General features: G+C 39.2%; 1 protein-coding gene across 1 annotated transcript; it reads right to left on the minus strand.

Moving 5' to 3' along the window:
* Positions 1–352: 352 nt before the first annotated feature.
* On the minus strand, positions 353–25663 carry Terf1 (telomeric repeat binding factor 1). The gene is made up of 10 exons (XM_051158814.1): positions 25318–25663; positions 22847–22942; positions 18012–18133; positions 16401–16487; positions 13209–13358; positions 12539–12651; positions 8075–8134; positions 5775–5860; positions 2658–2764; positions 353–635 (listed from the first exon to the last, which is right to left on the minus strand). Exons 1-10 carry the CDS (start codon positions 25598–25600, stop codon positions 474–476), a joined length of 1266 nt encoding a protein of 421 aa, XP_051014771.1. The 5' UTR covers positions 25601–25663; the 3' UTR covers positions 353–473.

Raw genomic sequence — 25663 nt, forward strand, 5'->3', positions numbered from 1 at the left:
CCATCTCAAAAAAAGAAAAGAAAATCCATCTCTATGTGGCATTTTGTAAAGCTAGCTTACAGGCACGGAATAGAGCAAACAATGTAGTCATAAGTACTTTTTCTCTTATCAGGCTCTTACTTTTGTATTAAAACAGGACTTGGGGAAGGGTAATGAATTCAACAGGGCTCAACATATCTGTATTTTACAAAAATAAAAGATTCTTGAAGAAAATAATGATGACATATAATTTTACTTTTACAGCACCAAACTACAACAGTTACAGAAACAAATTACAGTAACAAAACTATCACACACACACACACACACACACACACACACACAAAAAAAAAAAAAAAAAAAAAAGAAAAAAAAGCTTTAAACAAAAATTTAAAGATCCTTTACTGACCAGAAAGTTTTAAACAAAATGTTGTGATTCAAGTAGTGAGCTGTCCTTGTATTCAGCTGAAGCAGCCATTCAACCTTTTAGTGTCTCAGCTAATCAGCTTTAGTTTCTTCATGGTTCTCCATCTGTCTTTTAACATGACACTTGTTCGATTGTTAAATTTATAGTGCGATAGTATTTTAGACCAATTTCCCTCCCCATATTTTTTTACACCACACTTCAAAACTCTGTCCTCTTCCCAAAGCCAGGCCTGTTGAAAAAACAAAGAGTTACTCATAGACTCATTCTTTAAAGAGAATACATCTTTTACAAATCAAAGCAATGGTTAGTTTCATAAAAATGAAAATTTTTAATATTCTTTTGTAGATATGCACACACACACACACGGTTTTACAAGACCTTACTATTACTGTACTATTACTGTAACATTTTAGAGTAGTTTTTACAGAAGCTAAGCCACCTATGACGGGACAGCTACATAGTGACAGTCTGTTTGACTTTGGGCTCATTATAGTATCTCAAGAAGCTTTTATTTAACTCTTAATAGATCACTCCACATTTCTAAATAGAACTCATAACTGTTTATTTAGTACTTCACTAATGAAGTCAGTGAAAATTCTGCTCTACCTGTGTTGGGGAAGTACACACATGCACAGAAAATGCAAGTCTCTAAGACAGATTTTCAAGCACATACAATTAAGTTGAGAGAAAATGCTGAAAAAACTTAAATGAAATCTAGTAGTTTGCATAGAGAAAGTACAACATTTAATATTTGGTATAGGTGACCAACTAATTATTCCTTCTTTTGAAATGGTAGAAGAGGGTTTGAGTGTCAAACACACTATTTGTACACTAATGATCGCGGCTATATTATGCACAACACTTAAATGAGGAAGGAAGTCAAGTATCCATCAATGAATGAATGAATTTGTAGCATATAATATATGGAGACTATTTATCCTTAAAAGGGAAATTCTGACAGCATACTTAAGCCTTAAGATTATTATACTAAGTGAAATAACAAAGATATGAAAGACAAGTACAGGGGCTAGAGAGATGGCCCAACGGTTCAAAGCACTTGTGGCTCTTCCAGGAGGCCTGGAATCAGTTCTCAGCAACCACATGGTAGTTTACAACTGTCTGTAACTCATGTTGTAGGGTTCAATGGCTTCTTGTGACCTCTTTGGCACCAGGTACACTTGAAGTACACACAGACACACACACACACACACGTACTTTATATATATGGAATAAATCTTAAATAAAAATAACACAAGTACTGTAAGATTTGACTGATGTGAGCTACCTAGAATGGTCAAACTCAAGACACAGGCAACAGGCAATAAAAGCAGCAGTTACCAAGCATGGAAGAGTTTGTTTGAAAAGACTTGGGCTGTAGTGATGACCTGAAAACATGAGCATGGTTAGTGCTACTACATTGTACACTTAAAAATGATCGCGACATGGCGGAGACAGCAGAACAACAAAACAAACACCTAACTAAAGAAACAAAACAATAAAAGGGAATAGGGGCTGACAGGAGTAGTGATTTGGCACGGCAGCCTTGCTTAGTATGTACAGGTCCTGCCCCCACCACTGTGATGTGCAGGGGGTAAATCAAAGTAGCTGCTGATTATTTTGACTATTATGCTACTATAGATATCTATGCAAAGTTAACTTTGAGCCACACAGGATGATCCTAGTGGCCTAATTCTCAAAGCTCTTACACTTGAAATGACTCAAGTGCAAGTAGGTAGGAAAAAACAAAAGACAAACAAACAAACAAAAACTCAACCCAATACATTTTAAATTGAGTAAGACAAATGTTCCAGACACAGTAAAATAACAAGGACTAGATTTATTGATCTGTTGTCAAGAGTTAGAAAATCAGATAAACTACACCAACACTTTCAGATATTGGGGGGGGAAAAAGGAATTCTGAATACACTAAGTGGGAGAACTGATCTAAACCTGAAGCTGATCAGACTTAATACAATCTAATCCCTTTAATCCCAGCACTTGGGAGGCAGAGCCAGGCAGATCTCTGAATTCAAGGTCAGCCTGGTCTAATAGAGTGAATTCCAGGACCGCCAAGGCTACAGAGACTTTGTTTCAAAACAAAACAAACACAAAACCACAAGAAATTGATTAAATGGTATTATTTCTAATTTATGAGTGGTTTTCAGGTGCTTAAGAATCTTATTTAAGTTTACTAGGAAAACTTGAAGCAATTTAATGTTCATAAATGTTATTAGAATATAGTGAAAAATACCTGTTTTTTCTTACGCTTGTGTTTTTCGTTAGTGTCTGGCTGATTGTTTGAAGTATATGACATATTGCTTATAGTGGCTCTTCTGTTTCTTTCTGTCATTATTGCACCTACAAATAAAAACACTACCATTAAATACTGTTCACAGTAGAAGGGTGGACTTTGTGTGTATATACACACATATACATACACACACTATATAGTGTAAATTAAAACTTTTGTATTTATAAGCAAATGTTATATGCTAAAGAAATAACTTTTTTATTCATAGGAAGACATAATTGCCCCTACTCTTCCCCATGATCTGTAGTTGTAACAATTTCAAGTAAAATTTTCATCAGGTTCTTTGTGTAACTTGACAAGATTCAAGATTCTACCAGACTACCGTGGTTTCTGTAGTTCTTTTTTTTTTTTTTTAATTAATTCATTCTTGTTACATCTCAATGGTTATCCCATCCCTTGTATCCTCCCAATCTTCCCTCCCTCCCATTTTCCCCTTACTCCCCTCCCCTATGACTGTGCCCGAGGGGGACTTCCTCCCCCTTTATATGCTCATAGGGTATCAAGTCTCCTCTTGGTATGTGATTTTCTTTTTTTCTTTCTTTTTTTTAATTTATTTTTATTTTTTTATTTTATGTGGCTTTTATTGGCTCAGGCTGGGTGTTGGTGACAGAGCCAGATGTGAGGTCATTGGACCACTTGAAAGGCTAGCTAATTGGCTGCATCTGCCCTTGCCTTCTTCTTTTTTTTTCCATTTTATTGTTTTATTCATATTACTTTCTTAATGAATATACAAAGCTCAACTCATCCTGTAGTTTGCAAAGCTACTCAGATAGGCAATTCAACAGAGAAGGACGTGATAGCAGGGCCTCCACAGACCTGCTGTGCAGTGTACTTGCTTATTTGCTAACACAATATTCCATGGCTTCTTCAGAAAGTGTTATACACTAGGCTGAGAGCTGAAATAAATCTTGCTGTCTTGAAAGCATTCACTGTTCATGGGACTTGAAATCAATGCAGCTGCCCTTAGATCATGCAGTTACAAAGAAGCAGTAACTGAGATGTAACAGCATTGCTGCAGGAATTCACTGAGACCCTAAAATTTGAAACCTCATACTTTTACTGGTTGGATTCCAGTCAGGAAAATGGAAACCCCACAAGCTACAAACAAAAATCTTAGTACTAGAAAGAGTTTCTAAACGGGTAGAATTGGGGAGGGGAGTTAACACAAATAGACAAGCTCTTAATTACAGCTAGATATTTCTAGTTTTCTCTTAGTAACTTTTAGTACATACAGGTAGGAAATAAGAAGAAACTAGAACTTCAGGACGGCACTATTACCAACTTGACCTGCAACAACTTTAAAACACCCCCATTTAATAAAAGAATACATATTCTTCTCTGGTAGGCATCAACAGCAATCACCATGACAGACCAGCAGTACGATGGACCATTAAAATTTTTTCTTTAAGGGGCTGTTAAGATTGTTCATCAAGTAAAAGTTCTTAGTGTGCAAACCAGCTAGCCCAGATCAATTCTTGGTGGAAGAAGAGAACAGAACTGGCACTTGGGAGGCTACGGCAGGAGGATTGATTGCCACAAGTTCATGGCCAGCTTAGGATTTAAGTGTCTTTTTGTCTACAATCTATTCTCAGATCATAACAGAATTAAGTTAGAAAGCAGGAATAGAAGGACATTTGAAAATTATTCAGGTTTTTTTGGTAATTAAATATGCAAGGTCAAATATTCCATAAATCCAGGAAAGTCTGAAAAAAGTGGAAAAAAATCACTTTAAATAAATGGAAATCCAAAACCAAAGCAGTAATTAAGGAGGGATTTCTAGCATTAAGTGCATGTCCTCGGACAACCTGGTCATATAAGAGAGAAAAATAACTCACACACAAAGGTGGGAAAAGTCATGTTAGCGTCAGACCTCTCTACTACAGCAACTCGACATCAACTTGTTTGTGACGCTGTGACCAAAAAGTATTTCTAAAGAGTATTAAGCCTTATGAATAAATTAATAAAATATATTTTTTAAAAAGAGTATTAAACTTAGACAAGGTTTTTGTTTTTGGAGACGGAGTTTCTCTGTGTAATAGCCCTGGCTATCTTGGGACCCTCTTCGTAGACCAGGCTGGCCTCGAAATCCGCCTGCCTCTGCCTCCCAAGTGCTGAGACTAAAGGCATGCACCACCACACCTGGCTTAGACAAGAAGTGTTAAAAAAAAAAAAAAAAGTAGATAGTCTTTAGTGTGTACTTTAGGAGTTATAGACTTTTTTTAAAATCCAAAGAAAATAGGAAATAAGATGAAGATACAAGGAAAAGGGAATAATGACTGAAGAATTCATGGCAAATTAATTTAAATCACTAAGGTAGAATTTCATGGGTACTGTATTAAGAAAACAAGGCTACAACCCTCATTACACAAAATTGAAAACTAGAACTCAAGAGGCCAAATATAAGAAGAGTGTGAGATAGAATTAGACTATACTGTCAGACTCTGAACTGAACAAAATTATTCTAATTTAGGTTGGTAAACCAACCAAAAACAAGTAACTAAAGAAAACAAAAGATTGGCTTTGGGGCATAGATTTTTGCTTAAATCATTCAACTTTAAAGCTTAATTTATACTCAAGACACAAGTACAGCCAATTTTCAAACCACTTCATATTCTTTACTCAAACTTTACCAATTACATTTATTTACTTATGTGTGGGAATAGGCATGCGTACCTGTGGAGTCAGAGAGCAACATAGAAGAGCTGCACACATTTTATTTGGGCACGCACTACATATAGTGCTGCCGGCAATGATTCAACATTAATGAGTCAACAGCTCAGTGTCTTTAGCTAGGAACATAAAACAAGACCGTGCATTGGTTGATATTATATGAACCCTGAGCTTTGACTGAATGTATCACTCAAAAGTCTGAAGTTGCTGAGTACTGCTAAGCAGAAAAACAGCGCTACTATCACAGCCAAACAATCAGACTAAATCACCAAACTCAGCTTTCTAAAGCTGGCTTCTGGTCTTCTGAGGTGCTGTGCTGCAGTGGTGAGGTGGACAGCTAGAGCGCTCAGTCCTCTCTACTTCTAAAACTACAGTAACAGTACTCACTTTGAGCAGTTCCCATTGTTGCTTCTTCCTTATTGGAATCTCGGCTGCTTCCATGTTTCAATTTAGATACGACATTCTTGTGAGACCTAAATAAAACACAAGAGCTTGTGACTGAGACCTTTGCCAGTGCATCTTCTACACTGGCCTGTTTCTCTTGTTGCTCTCCTTAGTGACCCACGTTAATTTTTAATAGTTTCTATTGTCAAACTTCCCTTCGTCTCGTCTATCTACAGCTCATCTACTCAGAAATGAAGATTCTTATCAGTTTTCCAAATGGATTGAGGGAGAAAAGCAAAGCAAACAGAACTGAGCCGAACGGTACTGAACCAAATGAACTCCCAAACACCCCTCAAAGTACAAAGCATTTATTTTCCTTTCCTTTTCTCTTGTGGCTTCTAAGTCTTTCTGCAGGAGAATTTTCATTCATTCTTTCTTTTCTTTCCTTTTCTTTTTTCTTTCTTTCAATTTAATGGTAGATCACTTACTTTATAGCTTCTAAGACTTTTATTTTTTTAAGTATGGTTATACTAGAAGTAATGGATATGGCACATACTTGTTCAACCCTGCAAAGTTAGCATTATTCTAATTTTATATAGAAACAAATTAGAACCTAAAAATCAGTGTGTCTGATCTTGTAGGTATGTTACCCCCATCTAATATGTAGACATTTTAGCTATACTTTTATCCATGAAAACTGTTCTTTTTAATTATTAATAGGGCCTAATAATGCTTATTATCAATATGCCTGGCCAGCAATCAATCAAGACACAGACATTTGTTATATTTTAAAATAGCCTTAGTTAACCTGGGGCAGGGCAGGCATTAATCCTCTAAACTACTTCCCATAATGGGGCAGGTTTAGGATATACCTGCCATCTGTTTCTAATAATGTCTATCAATTTACCTCCCATCCATAATCCCATATACTTGCTAATGTTCTTCATCTGGGCGAAATCTTCCATCCATGTCAGCCATGTGCTTTTCTTTTATCTAAACCATGGCGGCCTCCTCCTCTCTTCTCGGGACCCTCTCCTTCTTCTTCTTCCCAGGATCCTCTCTGTCTCTCTAAGCCCAGGAACCTTAGCCATACCTCTATCTCATTTGCCCTGCCCAGGTGAATGGCTTTTATTAATCAAAAGGTGGGTACAGAGACAGCAAGCAGTAATCAGTATCAAAATACATCAGACCACCCCTCAACTCTACAACTACAATCCTTTCTCACTTTTCCTCTCTCCTGAAATGTTCTATTGTCGTCTCTAGAATGCTATTTTCAAATTCTTTACCTCTAAGTCTGGCCTCCAATCCTATTCCCACTCCACCTTCTAACCTTTTCAAGAAGAAATCTTAATCTTCAACTCTCATAAGTTGTAGTGTTCCAATGACGGGTCTTCATATGGTTTGGTTTTACAATGCTGGGGACTGAACCCAGGTCCTCCTTACACATGCTAAGCAAGGACACTATCATTGAGGGCTATCACCAACTCCAGTGGTTTTTATTTCTTAACAAATAGAACTCCGGCTTCCACAGAAATCTCAGCCACTTAGAAATGCTACTCATATCACCTTCTCTCAGCCTTAGTTGACAATCATCCTTCCAGGAACTTCCCATCATTCATGTATCTTTCTTGTATCTGAGAGGCAGGTGCATAGCTGCAATCTTAGCAGTGGGGTAGGCTGAGGCAGGATGGCCAATGCAATGGGTGAAGACAGCATGAACTACAAGTAATAGTCCAGATAGCCAGGGCAACATATTGAAAACCTGTCCCCCTCCTTTCCAGGGATATATATTCTAAATCAGTGATTTTATGGACAATTCATATAAACATCTGGATTCTCAAGTCCTAATCACCAATATTTCCAGACAAATTAGCCAGTCCCTCCCACATACCCACTCAGCCACCCAACTGATCTATTTCTGTAATCATTTATGCAGAGTTTCTGCTTTTGGACATGTTAGATGGTCTCTCACATGTTTTCAAATAATTGGAATATGGGACACTCACCAGAAATTATAGCTTCTAGTCCTTTCCTTAGCAGTGAGTCTTTGTTTTTGACAGAATACCAGAATAAACTCATGTGCTCCTTATTTGTTAGTCTATTAGACAGAATGTAAAACAATCCTAGATCCCATATCAAAGTCTTTATAGCTAGAAATTTCCAAACTTTTGAGGGTCTTGAATATCTGTTGAGCTAAACAGGACTCTGAGCTATACCTAATCATCATATTTACATGCCAATTATAACATGAGTTGCCTTCATCAATGATTTTAGGAACATAGAAAAACATCAATTTACTTTACCTTATTAAGGATACTGTATCCAGCAAGGATTCGGTTTCTGTAGACTGTTGGCCATTAACACTTTAAAAGAAAAAGAAATTCTAAATGATCTTTGTATAAGGGAAGTAGTTGGCATAGTCACGACATCTTTCAATTCACAAGAAAGCTTCTTTTTGCTGAGATGTGCTTATGAGGCACAAATCAAACCTCTCCCAAATACAAGTTAGGGCATAGTTAATGCTGCAATCAAGCACTTATCATGTTTTTCTTTAGAAAACTCCTACTCCATGAAATTTCTTTTAACAGCTCTACTGGAGTACAGCTGATACATGAAAAACACATGCATTTAATGTGTATAATGTAATGGGTTAAATTATATATTCTTGTCTTTCTAACCAGTGTAAACTTGAACTTTAGGGGAACTGTGTTGGTGAGTGGGAAGTGAGATGAGGTGCTGTAGGATATTTGATCCCATTGTGAACCCCAAGATTGCGAACTGTAAAAACATGTTTCTTGATTGGTGTGGCTCAGCCCTAGCACAAACCTTTAATCCAAGAACTTCCTGACCCTAGGTCAAGAGACAGAGCAAGAAACCAGCTGACAGGGATTAAACAGAAAAAAGGGACTTTGAGTTGAAGGGTATTAAAGACAGCATGTATAAGCAGAAGGAGATTTTGGCTTTTTCCTCCTGATCTGTAGAGTGAGCTGAGCTAGCAAGCTTTTGGCCTGGGGATTTTGGCTTTTTGGCTTTTTTCCATCTGGAACTTGAGCTAAGTAAGAAAGGCTTTTTCCTGTGGGATATCAGCTGGGAGCTTTCTCTGTCTCTCTGAACTAGCAGGTTTTCACTCCAGCATCTGGCTCCTGAGTCTTCATTGGTAAAATCAAATGATTTGAGGTTTTTGTTTTTTATAACAGTAATGCCATATGAAATCCTGGCAGGAATCAAACTGATGCTCCTCCTGCTTTAGTCTCCCAAATGCTAGCATAAAAGTTATGAGCCACCACATCCAACTGAACTTTTTTTTCCCCTTTTGCTGGCAATAAAATAGCATCCATAAACACAGCATGACCATTTTTAATTCTGTTGTGGTTAATTTAAAAAAGTATGGCTTAATAAATATTTATTATTCTGGCAGTATTTTCTAACCCACTAACGATCAATAAAAACACAGACACCCGATGTATTTTAGAATAAGCCTTTACCCAGGGCAAGGCAGGTATTACCTCCTAAGCTATCCTCCATTATCTCCCAGTCTCCATCCCATTCCATCTGCTTCTAATCATTTCTATTTGGGCTACCTCCCATCCATAATCCCAGAGTACCCAATCAATACCTGATTTGAGATAAGACCCACCCATGAGATGGAACCCATACCCAGTATTGCTTGGGTGACAAAGTCCAGGGACTTAGGGGGAAACCAAATACTACTGTTCTGCTAAAGGAATATATCAACAAAATGACTCCTAATGACATTCTGCTAAACTCACAGATCTGTGCTGCACTCAGCCATCAGATGTTTCCTCCTGCCGCAGATAAATACAGAGACCCACAGCCAGACAGAATACATAGACTTACAACATTCATCCTCAAAAGGGATGTCTCCATCAAATCCCTCTCGGGGCTCAGAGAACTATGTGGAAAGAGTTTAAGAGCCAGCAGGGTGGAAGACACCAAGGAATAGAGATCTTCTAGATAAAAGAGGGCTGGTGCACATATGAACTCACGGGTTTGTGTGGGTCTGCACCCATTCTTGGTGCTAGAAAGGAGGTGTACATATGCTCCCACCACTAATCAAAAATAATCTATAGCAGACATTTACAAATGAAAAATTAGTTTTCTTCAAGGGGGTCTCATTAGGGAAAGCAGCTACCCTGAAGAGTAGGCCCCATGTCCAGCAGTAGATGGCCAGCACACCGTGAATTCACTAGCACCTTTGGAAGTTCTTTATCTCATAATGTTAAGTCAGAGTGTTTTCTCCAGGCCCTTTGCATATATGTCATGGCTCCCCCTACCCCCCCATATAGGGTTTCTCTTGTACTCCTGGCAATCCTGGACTTACTTTGTAGACCAGGCTAGCCTCAAATTCAGAGATCTGCCTGCCTCGGCCTCCCAAGTGCTGGGATTAAAGGTGTGTGCCACCACATCCGGCTCCTGATTTGGGGTTTTTATGGGAATCTTGAGTGTGGGAACATATGTCTCCGCACCTATATATGTTTCTTGTACTTTTTCTTTGACTATTCTCTTATCTGGTTGTTTTGTTATGCTTATTTGTTTTTGATTCATCTCATTTTATTATTATTCCGTAGATGCCTGTTTGTTTTCTAATGAGAGATGGAAGGATGTAGATCTGGGTGGTAGGGGATGTGCGGAAGAACTGGGAGGAGCTGGAGAGAGGGAAAACCAGAATATATTGTATTAAAAAATAATTTTCAATAAAAGAAAAAATATGTATGATTCGTGTCTTGTCCTGGGTTCAATCTCTACTACTGTGAGTTAAAAATTTCAAGTTGGGAAGAAATCTAAACAGTTACCTTTGCAAAAGCCAATCTTAGGACTTACTTTAAGCATGTTGTGTGGTACAAAGCCATATTATAGCTTTGGATACAAGTCATCTGAGAAGCATTTCTGAGATGAGATTCCTAATTTTTGGAAGGACAGTTGGATGTATGAAGTCATGGAGAGTATGGAGAAGTATACTTTACATACTCTGCACTGCGTCTGTGTCTAAGAGAGCCTCTGAGATAAGTGGATGGTGCTATACAGGGAGAGAACACGGGAAATGTGCTTATTATCTCCAAGAACCACCGTTTAGGTTTTAACTCTACTGTACAGCACTATTACAATGGGCAAGAAGGCTTAAGTTACCTGAATGTACTGGTCTTAGGATCATTTATTTTCCAAACAAAATAAAATAATGGAACCAAAATGAGATATTTAATTCTCAAAATAGATTGTCAATGACAAACAGTATTTCAATGCACCCTTTGAGATAAACGAACAGCAAGCCATGCTCTGACACACAGGAACAAAAGGAGGAAAGATGCTAGGATGACTGAGCCTTAGTCCTAAGGAGTTACAATGAAGTGCTTACCTAACTTGGGCCCCAAGTCCCACCTTTAAATAAGTAGTTATGATAGCATTCTTGGAAGCATTATGTGGCCCAACAAATCCATCCCTCTAGAGATTACAAGATTCTAACCACTCAGCCTCGGATTAAGTATATAATAACAGAAAAATATACCATGGGTTAAACAGAAGAAATCTTGGTTGGCAAGATGGCTCAGTGGACAAAAGCACTTACTCTGTACATCTGATGATTTCATTTCAGTTCCCAGAACCCATTCTGGAAAGAAGGAACCAGCTACTGAGCATCCTCTAATCTTTATACATGTATGGTGGTACACATATGCATGCACACACATACACAACAATAAAAATAAATAAAAATTTAAAAGTAAAGAATCTTTATGGTCAAATTTTATCTTCTTCAATAGGGTTAACTTATAAAACAGAAGTTAAAAATTCACGCTTGGTGTCTTGAGAGATGGCTCAGTGAGTAGGTAAAGGTTATTGTTCCTTTGTAGCCAAGCTTGACTACATAAATCTCCATCTTTGATAGAAGAGAGAGCCAACTCCCACAGGTTGTTCTCTCACACCCCCCACCCAAACCAAATGTTAACCTTCCTCCCACTCCCCAGCTGGGAGTGGTGGCATATGCCTATGAATGTAGCATTTGGGTGGTGGAGGCAGGAGGTTCAAGATCTGTTCAAAGTCAGCCTAAGTGACAGTGACAGTGACTGATTAAAGCCAGCCAGAGTTATATAAAAAGCTGTTCAAAAGATTAAAGCAAAACAAACAAACAAACAAATCACCACTCCCTGGTTGAGGATGTAGCTCAAATCAACAAAGCCCCGAACAAGCCAACGTTGGTACCCTGTGAAAACAGCCTGAGACTGAACCATTGCCTTACACAGCCAGGACGAACTAGTGTACTTCCTCTAGCATTGCAGCCAATTGCTGTTTTTTGTTTTTTAGAGTAGAACACCATATCCATGAAAAATATACAGAACAGTATCTTAAAATACCAAAATAACTTAGTACATACCAAAGGCTGATAAGATCTGAGTTCAAATAAGAGGGAAAAATGAACCAGGTTTCTAGTTTCCACCTCATTTCTTAGGCACATCTTTACTAAAATTAGTTAATAAATTTGTACATATTAAATTGATATTTTCTCACACCCTCCTTTGCTCAACATATAATTTGTATACGTCATGAAATAACTCTACAGTATTCCACACTTGATCTTAGCCAAAAGGCCAAGAAGCAATTGCTCTACAGTACTCCAAATATTCAAACAATCAACTAGAGAACACACTAATTATTCAATTGTTACTTTTAATAATGGCTCACTAGCATTACTTATGTTAAAGACAAAATATTCCTAAAACTACCAAGCCCAAAAGAAACCCAACCAAACAAACCTTTTTCCTTCATTCAAATTAACTTCAGTTTCTGTTTCAGTATTAGTAGCATTTGGCTTATCCTCAGAAGGTAGTGTCCGTGCTTTTTCATTTTCTACTACTTTTGTTGCTGCCTTTAAAAAAGGTTGATAATGAGGGGGAAGGAGAAAAAAGAATGCATTAGGCATGTTTAAAAAGTAGCACACAGTCTTCTTTGCTAGCTGCAGCAGAAGTGTCTGTTCTCGGGCTAATAGAAGGTACCAAATTATTTTCATGAATCTGATGATGCCAGCAACTCCATTAGCTTTTGTTGGTTTACAGGCATTATGGAAGGGTGTGTCTGTTGTAAGTATATTTGATGGACACACTGTTCTCTAGGCAATTTTAAATAAAATTTTAGTGGCTAGAGACATTGTTCAGTGGTTAAGAACTTCTCTTGCTGAGGACAGGAGTTCAGTTCCCAGTCGCTGTATCAGATGGCTCACAACTGCTGGGAGTGTGACGCCCTCTGCTGGAACACACCCACAAGTGTACTCATTCATGTATACACCCAGATATTTTGAAATAAAATCACCCCAAAGTAACGAAGATATCCATTTTAATAACTCATAACTTAAAATGTGGGTCAGATTTTAAGACTTTCAAGTAGGTCCTTCATTACAACAATTTCTCTCTGGGAGATAACGTGTACCTTCATTAGAAAAGTTGACGATTTTTCATGTAACACATAATCCACATAACTCTTAACTTTCTCCATCATGTGGTTATAGCTGAAGTGTTGAAAAAAGGAGTGGAATGTAGCTTTTTGAGAGATTATCCTAAGTAATTTCCTTTCTAAAGACTAAAAAAAAAGAAATGTATTAATATAAAACATTAATTTCATATAAATATACATTTGTTTAAAAACATCTTTTTGTAAAAACGAACTCAAAGAGGTACAATTAAGTGTTGTAATTCTGCTTTAAAAGACCCATGTATTGTCTATTGTCTTTCTTTTTAATGCCCCTACATTTCTAAATGTTTTGTTTCAGACACACAGAGAAAACAGAGATTATATATTTAATTTTCCACTACCCAGCTTAAAAACAAAACATTATCAATACGGCCAAAGCCTGCTTACTTCCTTAATCTGGCCTCACTCTGTCCTTACCTATAACTACTACCCAAAATTCAGAATTTACTATCTTTATAAGTTCCTTAGAGCTGAGGGAATGTACATAGTCTGTCAGAAACAGTGCTTGGCTAGTCTAAGCAATACCTGTGCACCATTCCCACTACTGCCACCTCCCTCAGAGTAAAGTTCCTTACGCTGGTACAACATGTTTACATGTCTGTGAACAGCAGATGGTGCTGCTCACCAGGTTTAACTGTGTTTATGTGTGCTGGTGTGTCCATGTGATCCATGTACATACGTGCTCATCTGTGCATGCATCAATGCTCTCACCTTATATGCTTAGACAGGTTATCTAGGGAGCCTCAGTCTCTGCCTCCCCACCACTGGGATTACAGGTTTCTGCCACCATGTCTGGATTTTTACGTGGGTATCGAGAAACCGAGCTCACGTCCTCACACTTTTGCACAGCAAGTAGCTTCCTTAATTGTACCATCCTTGAAGCCCAGTGGCTTTAATTTTGTCCAAATTGAATCATTTGTATGATTTTGTTTACCTGATGGTACTTGCTATATTTTTCTTAATTCTATGTTTCTGGCAATTCCTTATGGAACTATGTAGAAAAAGTTATTTGTACCACTGTAGAGTATACTGATCAACCATCATTTGTTCATTTAGCTGCTTGAAGAAGTTAGGTTATTACTATTACTGTACGCTCAAACATTTTCTCTTACTTTTTCTTTGTGTTCAATACATGCTCAATTGTCTCAATGCTGGACAAGCAATAAATATAGAACTTGAAAAAAAGAAAATGAAACTGTAGGCTTGATCCTAGACTAATTGGTTCAGTAAGATTTGGGTTTCCCCTGTTTGTCTTTAAAGCTTCATGGCTTTTAGAATGAAGAGCAAATATAAGATATTTACCTAGGAATGAAACTCACTGAAATGTGTGCTTGCATAATTTGCTAAGACTCTCTAGCGCACCAACTTATTCTCCAGAGAGGAATGCAGACGGCTCAGCACCCTGCCATCTTCTGAGCCAATTGCTGGTGCTCTAATCAAGGAACAGACTAAGAGTATCGGCCGGAAACAGTTCCGTGAATTCATTGGGAATGCCCCACTGGTCACGCCAATCCTCAGAATTGGAACCTTTCTCCTAAGTACTTAACGTTTATTGGCTGTAAGTTTTCCTCTTATGATACAGAAGCAGAGTAGAGTTCTCATTATCTAGTAATACACACACACACACACACACACACACACACACACACACACACACACACACGGGCAGGAAATCCAACAAAAGCATCAGGCTCTCAGCTGAAATATCTGGGGCATTATACCCTTGGAGAAGGGTCAGATTAGATAATGCCTTCCTTACCTAAACCATAAACTACTCAATTAGGACAAGTCAGTTATTAACCAAGCCAACTACCCTCTATCTACTAGCACATCAAATAGCATTCTACCTTCAGGAGCTCTCAGGCAAATTAAAGCCAGTGTGACAGAACTTTATATTTGTCAGGAAAACTGAAATGAAAACCACAGATAAGGTCTACAGAGCAACTGGTGTTAACTACTTTGGAAAACTATTGGCATTAGCTACTAAAACTGAATGAATGTTACTTGAAAAGTGAACAGCAAATTAGAAAAACACATAAGTATGTCTAACAAACCACTCAAATTCTATTCCCAAGTATACACTGAAGCCTGGTTGATCTTTCTCTTTGATGATGCCAAGGACCAAATATATGGGAAATGCTATAGTGCTGCCATGGAGCTACATTCTGAGCTAGGTTGTTTCTGGATGTAGGTGCTCCTCATACAACTGTGTTCTTTGGTGCATTATTTCCTTCCATACTTAGGACACATTATTTCCTTCTAGAGGTATAGATACTCAACAAAAATTTTAAAAATATAAGATCATTTTCTCTTACTTTAAAGATGTTTAATTTATCCCAATAACTTTGCTTTAAATATTTTAACAAACTGAGACCTATTAACTACATCAGTATATACATAGGCACAAATGGCATTATGATGATATAATAAACTCCAGCTGGGTGTGATGCACACTCTTGAGATCCCATTTGAATGAAAGCTAGATAGATAGATAGACAGACAGATAGATGAAAAAAGAAAGAAAAGGAAAAGAAATAAAACAGTTCGGTATTGGAGATTGGTCTGATGTATTTTGATGCTAATTGCTGGCTTGCAAAATCTTGTTACTGCCCTGAATCTTGCCTCCCTGATTGGCTGAATAAATATACCTTGGCAAGGCAGAAGGAAGGGGAGGGGGTGTGTCAAGGTTCCATGGGCTTTGGAAGAGAGAATCTTGGGAGAAAGGAGAGGCAGGACAGAGGAGGAAGGAGGAGAATCTCCACGGGATAGGAAAGGAGCCACGTGGCCCCAGAGAAGGAACTCTCAAGTTCCTCATGGAAAGAAATGTAGAACGTTATCAAGTACTCTGGGATTATGGATGTGAGGTAGCCCAAATAGAAATGATTAGAAGCAGATGGAATGGGATGGAGACTGGGAGATAATAGAGGATAGCTTAGGAGGTAATATCTGCCTTGTCCTGGGTAAAGGCTTATTCTAAAAAAATTAGGTGTCTGTGTTTTCATTGATTGCTAGCGGGTTAGAAAATACCCTTATAATAATAATTAGCCTAATAATAAACATTTATTAGGCCATACTTCTAAATTAACCACAACAGTTTAATAATATAAACGGTTGAATAATTAGTTCTATGACTTTAATATAAATAATTACCGAATGAGATTCTGGATCACCAAATATTCTTTCAAACACTTCTTCTGCTTCCTTAAAACTGCCACTTTCCATACAAACAGCTACAGCCTTTAAGATAACATATACAAACTTTAGGTTGCCTTTTAAAATATCCAACCATTATTTGACTAAGTGCATAAAGTTCATTTTATTTGGTAAAGATATAAAGTCATGTTTCAAATGGGAAATAATTATGTCTTAAAACGATAGCAGAATTTCTCAGTAGTTCTTTGCACATTTACAATATGCTCAGCATCCCTAAGCAGGAATTAATAAATAAGTTAGAAGTGAATTTATTATCTGGAAAGACTACTGATCCTGCTGCTCATTTTCATAAGCTCTAGATGGCGAAGACAATATACCACACTCCACAGAACTGTTATGTACATGTGGACAGCACTGCGGAAAAGCAAGATACACTAAATATTACCATCACCACCTCAATTGTCTGGAAGAGCATTAAACAAAGTCAGCTTTCTTTAGAGACCCAAAGACTATGAAAACTCTGTTCTAAGTTGAATTCTTAGAAGAAGCAGTCATTTTCCCACCAGGTCCTAACTTCATTTGACAATCACCATATTAGGGAAAGTAGAAAACCACCTTGGGTTTTTCTCTCTCTTGTGCAACTTCAAAGAGCATTGACTGTACTTAGCTTTTTGATTTTTCTGGTCTCTTATTCTTAAGCAGTCTACTAAAATTCAAGTCTTAGCATGATTAAAATTCTACATATTTTTGTTCAGAAAAAGTCCATTCAAAGCATGTGTGAGGTCCTGGGTTCAAGGTCCAGAACCAAAACCACAACCCTACAATAAACATGCACCCCCAAACTGAAGCACTTATTACCTCCTGCCCCCATAGCTGTATGTTTTGGTAAGTAAGAGGAGAGCATGAATCCTCAGTTTTGAAGCTTGCTTGGTAATCTTTAAGTAGCTACAGTGTTTTCTGCATCAAGGAGGCAACATACACCTAAATATGAAACAGTAAGTTCTGGGCCTAGTGCTCATGTGAAGACTATAAATCAAAGGTCAATGAATGTACTAAATGAAAAGAATTATTAAAATTTCCAGTAGGTGTGTAACACAACTCGGACAGGTTATTTTTACTTTGGATGTTAGATGTTTTCATATTCACAACAGTTAATATTCATTCTCAAGTTTACTGAACTTAGAAGCGTATTTCCAGGAGGGTTTAGCTGAGAAGACCCACCCTGAACATTAGCAGCACCATTCATGGGCTGAAGAAAAGATCGACATAAACACTAACATTCTTCTCTCTCTGCTTGACTTTTTTCATTTTTTTCCTCAGAAGACTTATTTTTCTTTATGTGTATAAGGATCTGTGTGTGCACACCTGTGTGCAGGAGCCTGCAGAGCCAGAATAGGGATCTGTAGTGACAGGTCATTGTGAACTCCTAATATGTGTGCCTGGGATGTCACCTCAGGTCTTCTGAAAGAGCAGAAACACTCTTAAGCACCAAGCCATCCTACAGGCTCTCCTTAAGTTGCTTTCTGTTAGCATTTTTCTGTTCATCAATGAGAAAGGTAACTAATACAATATTCTAGCAAAACAATAAGCACAAAACAATATTCATACCTGAATTTTAACTAAGTTTTGTATTTCCTCATGAAGTTTGTCATGCTCTTTTTCAATGGAATTCCAAATCATCAGGGCTGATTCCAAGGGTGTAATACGTTCATCACTTTCAAACTGTGCATCTTTTAAAACAGAAAAGCAATTAACTGAAAGTATAATCTTAAATACTTCGTTCTCTTTCAAAATTACCAAGTATATACTACATGCCAAGCAGTTTTCATTCAGAACAGTTTAGGGAAATAATTTTTCTAAATTAATTTGTTCCCTAAAATCCATTTAAAAATAGAAAAATAAAATCATTGAAATTTTAAGAATCAGAAACTTCTTTTTTTTGAGACAGGGTTTCTCTTTATAGTCCTGATTATTGTCCTGGACATTGCTCTGTAGTGCAGGCTAGACTTGAACTCAAGAGATTGGCCTGCCTCTGCCTCCCGAGTGCTAGGATTAAAAGCATGTGCCACCATGCCTGGCTTACAAAAGATATTCTTTGCTTTTTTTTTAATGTTTTTTTGAGACAGGATTTCTCTGTGTAGCCTTGACTGTCCCGGACTCACTTTGTAGACCAGGCTGGCCTCAAACTCACAGCGATTCGCCTCCCTCTGCCTCCTGAGTGCTGGGATTAAAGGTGTGCACCACCACGCCCGGCTTACAAAAGATATTCTTACTAACAGAAATCTAACAGAGGTCACAGCTAGAAATGGGAAAGGCAGAGATACCAGAACCCTTAAAAAACACTGTGTGTCTCAATGTCTCAACAAAAAGTTCATCTCAGCAGATGGCATAATCCAGGACCCAAAAGTCCCTAATGACTCCACCACAAAACACTTAGATTTCATAAGCACTGTTAGTGAATAAAGTAGCAGAATATAAAACAAATTGTAAAATTTAGTAGCTTTCCCTTATATTAATAAATTGTTTGAGAAAGACACCAGGGGGGAAAATATTGTTCATGATAAAATAAAGTTCCTAGGAATAGACCTAACTCAGGAGGTATACAATCTATACAATGAAAAATTTAAGATACTGTGGTAAGGATTGTAAGCTTTGTCCCAGGTGAAAGCAGTCTTGGAGGGCTTTGTCCTTTGGAAACACCATGGATTAGACTGAATGGAGCCAGCCTGGGTCTGAAATTAAGGAAGTAAGGGGGGGGGGGACCGGACAGGGGGAACTCCAGCCAGGCTGTTGTGTTTCCAATGGGACATTGATGGGGGGAGGGATCCTGACCCAGACCTAGGCCATTGTGAGCCCTAGTGAGAGGCAGGCGAAGGAGAGAGAAGGCTGCATCTTTTCGAGCACGTGGATTTGGGGGAGAGACCAGCTTATAGGCCAGACCAGCATACAGGCCAGATACACCTGGGGATCTGTCCTGTCCCGTGGAACAGATACTGGAGGGTTTACTCTTGTTTCCCTTTAACCCTTTTTCCTTCTTATATAGGATTGCTGAATTATATAATAAAGTCTAATTGTTAAAAAACAGAGCCAACAAGATACTGAAGAAGTGAAAGACACTAGAACATGCAAAGACCTCCTGTTGGGAATAGATTGGTACAATGAGTTTTTAGATGCTGATTTGTGTGCTCAGGGATCTGGTTGCAGTTGGTCTTGGGCACTATCATTTCTATGAAGAATCTCCTGTCTCAGTGTTGTGTAAAAATTGTTCTCCATCATCTCTGATTGGTTAATATAGAGTTGAACAGCCAATAGCTGGGCAGGAGAAGAGTTGAGGGAGGACTTCTTCTTTTTTTTTTTTTTTTTGGTTTTTCGAGACAGGGTTTCTCTGTGTAGCCTTGGCTGTCCTGGACTCACTTTGTAGACCAGACTGGCCTCGAACTCACAGCGATTCGCCTGCCTCTGCCTCCCGAGTGCTGGGATTAAAGGCGTGCACCACCACGCCCGGCTGAGGGAGGACTTCTGATCCTAGGTAGGGAGAGAATAAAATTGAGGAGGTTGCAATGAGGAAGTGGCCATGAGGAAGGTTGCCAGAAGCCATGAAGAGGTTGCCATGAGGAAAAGAAGATGGAGCAGGAGCAGCCAGGGTGAGACTAGATGGCAGGTAACAGGGAACATGGCTGGGAACAGTCCAGACCAGCATAGATGGGCGAGAATAGATGCATATCTACCCAGTTACAGTGCTTTGAACCTCATTAATAATGGTAATAGGATTTTGTGTCATTATTTGGGAGCTAGAGTGGACATAGAGAAAACCCTACATTATTTTTACAACCTCCCAAACTCATGGATTGACAGAATATTGTAAAAATTGCTATTCTTATGTAAGTGATCAAAATCCTACTTACATTTTTCATAGAGCTGGAGGAAAAACACTAAAATTTATGTGAAAAAACCAAAAATCTCCAAATAACAAAAGCAATACTAAACAGAACAAGCATTGTGATAGAGGTCGCATAAACACCTTTCCTCTAACTAGGAAGACAGGTGGAAAAATGTAAAATAATGTTGCAAAGACAAGGAGTAGGCATGGAAGCAATGAGGCAAAACAAAATTTTGAAGAGAGCCTCCTTGGAGGTGAGCCACAAATTTATACCTGTTTTCTTTCCTGGGCTTATTCTATATGGAGTTCAAACATCTGGTAGAACAGGCATTATTTTACAGGGGAAAAGAGAAATAAGAAAAGCTTCTGATGGTTTCGTTAATATTGGGTTGGTGGACTGGAAACTAAAGAAACTGAAGACACATGACTTGCTTTTCCCCACAGGGCATAAGCTAAATTCTGTAGGAGGCCTGGAAATTCCTAACCTTGGATCTTATGAAGTAAAGAGTCAGGCATGGTGACACACAGCTGTCTGTCAGGAGCTGTTGCAGGAGGATTGAGGCTCTGGGCAGCCTGGGGTATATAAAAGTATGTTTGCTTGAGATGAGAAAACCTGCTATAAGAATTTTCTCCTTGAGCTAACTGTTGCATTTTACACCCACTAGGTACTTATAAGCACTTAGTAGTTAAAATGCTACTAGTCTAAACAGATATGCTTTAAGCATTAAATACTATGTCATAAACTTGATACAAAAATACGATATCGCAAATTTTAAAAATATTGGATTACTGGGTTAAACAAGATATTCACTGAAATTAATTCTATTTCCTTTTAGTGACGTAATTTAAATTTCAAACATAGACCACATTTCTATTAGGAAGCACTACTATAGAACAATCACTGAAAGATATAGAAGAGTTGTATATACTGAAAATCCAATACATAAATTAAAATGAAATAGTATGAGGCTATAGCTTGATGACAGCATGTTCACCTGGCAAGCTAAGTCTCAGGGTACATGGCACTGTCAAAAAAAACAAAAACTCTAAACTTTAACTAACAACTATCTCTTTTAGAGTCAATTATGATAAAATGAATTCTTGCTAGCCGATCCTGGTGAACAGAACTCTGGTACACTTAAAGACTGAGCCATGAGAGCAGGATGGCTGTGTGCTCAGTGGTACAGGGTTTGTCTAATACATACAAGGCCTGGGTTCAATCCTTATATCTGTAAAAATGAACAAACGAAACAAACCAACCATAGAGTTACTCACAAAATCTGTTTTTTGCCCTTGTTTTGAAGGGAAGATTCTCTGGAAAGAAACTAAGATGTAGAGTTGCTATTATATTTAAAGCACTGTTAGACAGCTTAGAACATTCTGTCACAGCTGATTTACACAGCCATCCAGTGAACAACAATATTCAAAGTTATGATCTGCAATTTTCAAATCATGTACAACATCAACCTGTTATCTTTTTCAGTCACAGGCCCTAACCTACACATGGCCCTCGACTCTGCATCTGCTGTAGTCCTGCCACGCAGTACTTTCCTTTAGTTCAAACATTCCATCCTACAGGGAAGTGTAAAAAGACTCAGGAAATAAAGAACCTAGAAGACTCAAGAACCTAGAGAGCTCCAGGGCCCCAGCGCTCCTCAGTTGCCACTCATGCTGTGGTGAGCTTTTGGTTTGAGCCTTTGAGTTGTCCATAATCCTGTAAGGAACTATAACAATGCAACTGGCTCACCAAGTTAGAGTTTGCTGTCAGTGTTACTTTGGCTTGTTATAGGTTCCATATTTGGGGTAGAGTGTTAACCTCTCCAGGAATAATGTCAGGCAAAAAGCCCCTCATTTCATTCTCCAAATAAAGCAGGCTATGTGGCCCAGGTATGGTTTAGTATAGTACTAATATTTTGAGTTTAAATAAAAATAAAATTTTTTATAAGTAAGGAATTTCATGTAGGTGCTGCTTACCACTCAGTAGTGTTGAAGAAAGCATTTTGTAAATTATAAAAACCAGCATAAAGTAATTATTTTTACCAAATAGCCCCTTGAATGACTATGCTGTAAATATGAGCCAGGAGTGATAAAATGAACTCATTACAATCTAAAATGAACAATGGAGATAAGACAGATTATAGCTACAAACCATGTTTTCTTGTATACAGACAGGCATCAATTTAAACAGCTGCCAATGAGCAGTGTATGTATGAGAGCTGTCATCACTACGTTCATTATATAAGAAAGCTTCGGCTGAAACCTCCAGGAGTCTATGAAACGCAGTCCTCCCACTACTGCATCAGAATCATCTGGGAGCCAAACTCACGGTGAGGCCGAATGGCTCTACTGTTTTAAGAAGCCCTTTAAATAATCTGAAGTAGGATAAAGTTTGAGAGTTACTGCTCTAGAAAGCTAAAACGATAGCTTTTATTTGCTTTACATAGGCAAACTTTCTCTCACCTCTTCCTCCCCATGGAAAATAAAATGCTCATCAATTTCTCATGTTTTATATTTAGATATATTTAAAAGATATTTCTAATATAAAATAAAAATCAGTATTTACCAAGGGATTTCCCTGCTGCAATTCTTGTCAAAAACTGACATATGTATATAGTTCTCAACTGGTAAGCTGTAAGACTGGGTAGTCCATGAATAATAGCTAAAAGAGAAAAGAAAGACTTTATTAAAAGATTATCACAACCTAGTAGGCCCACTGCATAGACACAATACAGGGTCAAGTATCAGATCATAAACACTTGGTGATAGCTATGCTTGGATCTCAACTTGACTACATCTGCAAGTAACTAAAACCAAAAACCAACCAAACAAACCAACATGGCTGGGCACATCTCCAAGGATTATTTTTTGTTACATGAATCCTCAGAGGAGGGAAGACCCAACTCTAATCTGGGCTACACCTTCTGCCGGAAGCCCATAGAAAGGACATGGAAGAGGGATGTTCTCTCCCACCCTACATATATATGTATGTATGTATATACGTCAAGGTTTCCATTGAGCTTGTTCAAATCATTAAGATATACTTTAAAACACTTATTTCTCAAATATTTGAATGCACACAAAGCTGTGCTTGGCAGTGAACATGTACACTGGTGAACCAGCCATATCCTTGGCTAGAGATAGTTGGGTCTCATTCGACAGGCACTGTCAATTATTTTAAACATTTAAACAAAAGATTGATTTATTTTTATTTTATGTGCTTGGGTATTTTGCCTGCAAGTGTGTCTGTTAACATGTGTATGCAGTGTCTGCTGAGGCCAAAAGAGGGCATTAGACGCCTGGAACTGGAGTTTACAACCCTGCCATGGGACTGCTGAGCTATCTCTCCTGTGTCCCTCATTTCCCACACGCCCTTTTTAAGACAAGGCCTTCCACTGGCCTGAAGCTCACCAAATAATGCTAGGTGGACCAGCCACTGAACCCCAAGGATCCAGCTGTGTGTTCCCAGTGCTGTGGATATAAGTGCGTCAAGCTTTTTTGTTTGAGTTCTAGGGATCAAACTCAGGTTCCCTGGCTTGCAGGAGAATCATTTCACAAGCTGTGCTATCTCCCTAGCCACCACCCCCACAACATGTACAACACTTGTTACGTTTGTTTACATCATCTGCTATAGTCTGGATCTAGGATGCTTCTCTTAAGGCTTGGTTGGGACTTTGGCACTTGCTGAGAGAGACATTAGAACCTGAAGACATGGAACCTCATACAGATTTGAGGTCATTGAGGGTGTCTTTTTCTTGTTTTTGTTTTTCAAGGCAGGGTTTCCTTGGCTGTCCTGGACTCTCTTTGTAGACCAGGCTGTCCTTGAACTAACAGAGGTCCACCTGCCTCTGCTGGGATTAAAGGCATGCACCACCGAGCTCGGCTCTGAGGGTGTCTTTTAAAGGGACCATATGGGACCCTTTCTCTTCTCTCTCTTACATCCTGGCGTCATGCAGTTTTGCTCCTTCTTCGCTGCCACCTGGATGCTCTCTGCCACCTTTGTGATCAGTCTGCTCTCTCTGGTGTGCACTGCTATAAACTTAAAATAATGGGTAACTGTGATTATGCCTAATGTTTGCCAGCTTTGCTCTTGTGCTCCACTAGGACAGCACAGCTTGATGACTCTTCACAGTTCCAGGGACAGAAACACCAGTCTCTGGGCTGATTACCTCAGATACACATTACAGTGACACAAAAATAACAGACTGCCTATGTTGTAACGGTGTTTCCAGCTCTAACCTACTACCATATAGAAACCACACAGCCTATCCGTTCTCAATAGAAGTTTTTTAATATTCCCACGTAAAGTGAAGTGACGTCAGGATTTAATTCTCCACTTACCGTTAGGTGCCCATGTCATGGCTCCAGCTTTATCTGGGAAGAGAAGTTCCTTAAACTCTTAAATGACACACGGACCTGGAGCACACCTCCTAACCTACCAACACCTCAGAAGAAGTCACTCACTTCTTTATAAATAAGATGGCCTAACTTGAGTAGTATTACTATAGCTGAGATGCAGTCTGTCTATATGGCTTGATGACAATTCCGGGTTAAATATTACATTTATACTATAAACACACACGGTCACAGTAACATGAACGGCAACTTCCACAGCAGCTGCTGTAATGTATCTGGCAGGGGTCCGGCTTCACCATCCCGCCCACGATGTTCAGGGGGCTTGCAAGTTAACATAATGCCACCTGACGACTGAGTTGCGGGCGGGCAAAGGAAGACTGCTGAACGTCGCTAAAGGAACACCTAGGCGGTGGGTAGGTGGCCGAAGGAGGCAGAAGCAACTGGGCTGGCCGCCATTTACTCCGTTTTAACCCATCTAGTCCTTCTATCAAGGTCGACAGGTCTCATTTTCGTTGTCCTGACCAGGACCACAGAATGGGGGAGAGCGCGTTGGGGGGTGGGGGGGGGTGGGGGTGGGGACTCCCGGCGGCGGGTTTCGCGCGGCCTGGGTGAAGCCGCGGCCTCTCTCCGGTCATCCCGCCCGAGTGTGTGAAAGGAAAGCGGGGCTCGGCTCGCACTCACCCTCGGCGCTGTCACGAGTCCGGCGGAAGTCCTCGGAGCGGCCGTCCCGGAAGGCTCGGCACAGAGACAGGCAGAGGAAGTCGAGCATCCAGCCGGCAACCACGGCCTCGGCCTCGGCCACCAGGTCCGCTTTCTCCTCCTCCGGGCCCCCCAGCTCCACACGGTGCTGGAACAGCTCCTCGTCGTCTTCCGCCAGCTCCATCATCTTCTCTGGTGAGTCCGCGTCTCTCCAGCCAGCACAGCCCTGCCGGCCCGGGGCAGCTGAGGCGACCACTTCCGCCATGTTAAACCGAAGGCGCGCGGCGTTCCTCAGCTGGCGCCCGCGCTCCGATTGGCTCGCGGTGGG

The sequence above is a fragment of the Acomys russatus genome, chromosome 2 (assembly GCF_903995435.1).
Source record: "Acomys russatus chromosome 2, mAcoRus1.1, whole genome shotgun sequence".
NCBI classification, from domain to species: Eukaryota; Metazoa; Chordata; class Mammalia; order Rodentia; family Muridae; genus Acomys; species Acomys russatus.

What these genes read in the sequence shown, in the direction of transcription:
- Terf1 (XM_051158814.1), bottom strand. Translation starts at nt 25,600, where the DNA reads ATGGCGGAAGTGGTCGCCTCAGCTGCCCCGGGCCGGCAGGGCTGTGCT. An exon ending in GATACAGTATCCTTAATAAG is followed by an intron (nt 5,861 to 8,074) that starts GTAAAGTAAATT and finishes TGTTTTATTTAG; the next exon opens with GTCTCACAAGAATGTCGTAT. An exon ending in AACAATGGGAACTGCTCAAA is followed by an intron (nt 2,765 to 5,774) that starts GTGAGTACTGTT and finishes TTTTATTTGTAG; the next exon opens with GTGCAATAATGACAGAAAGA.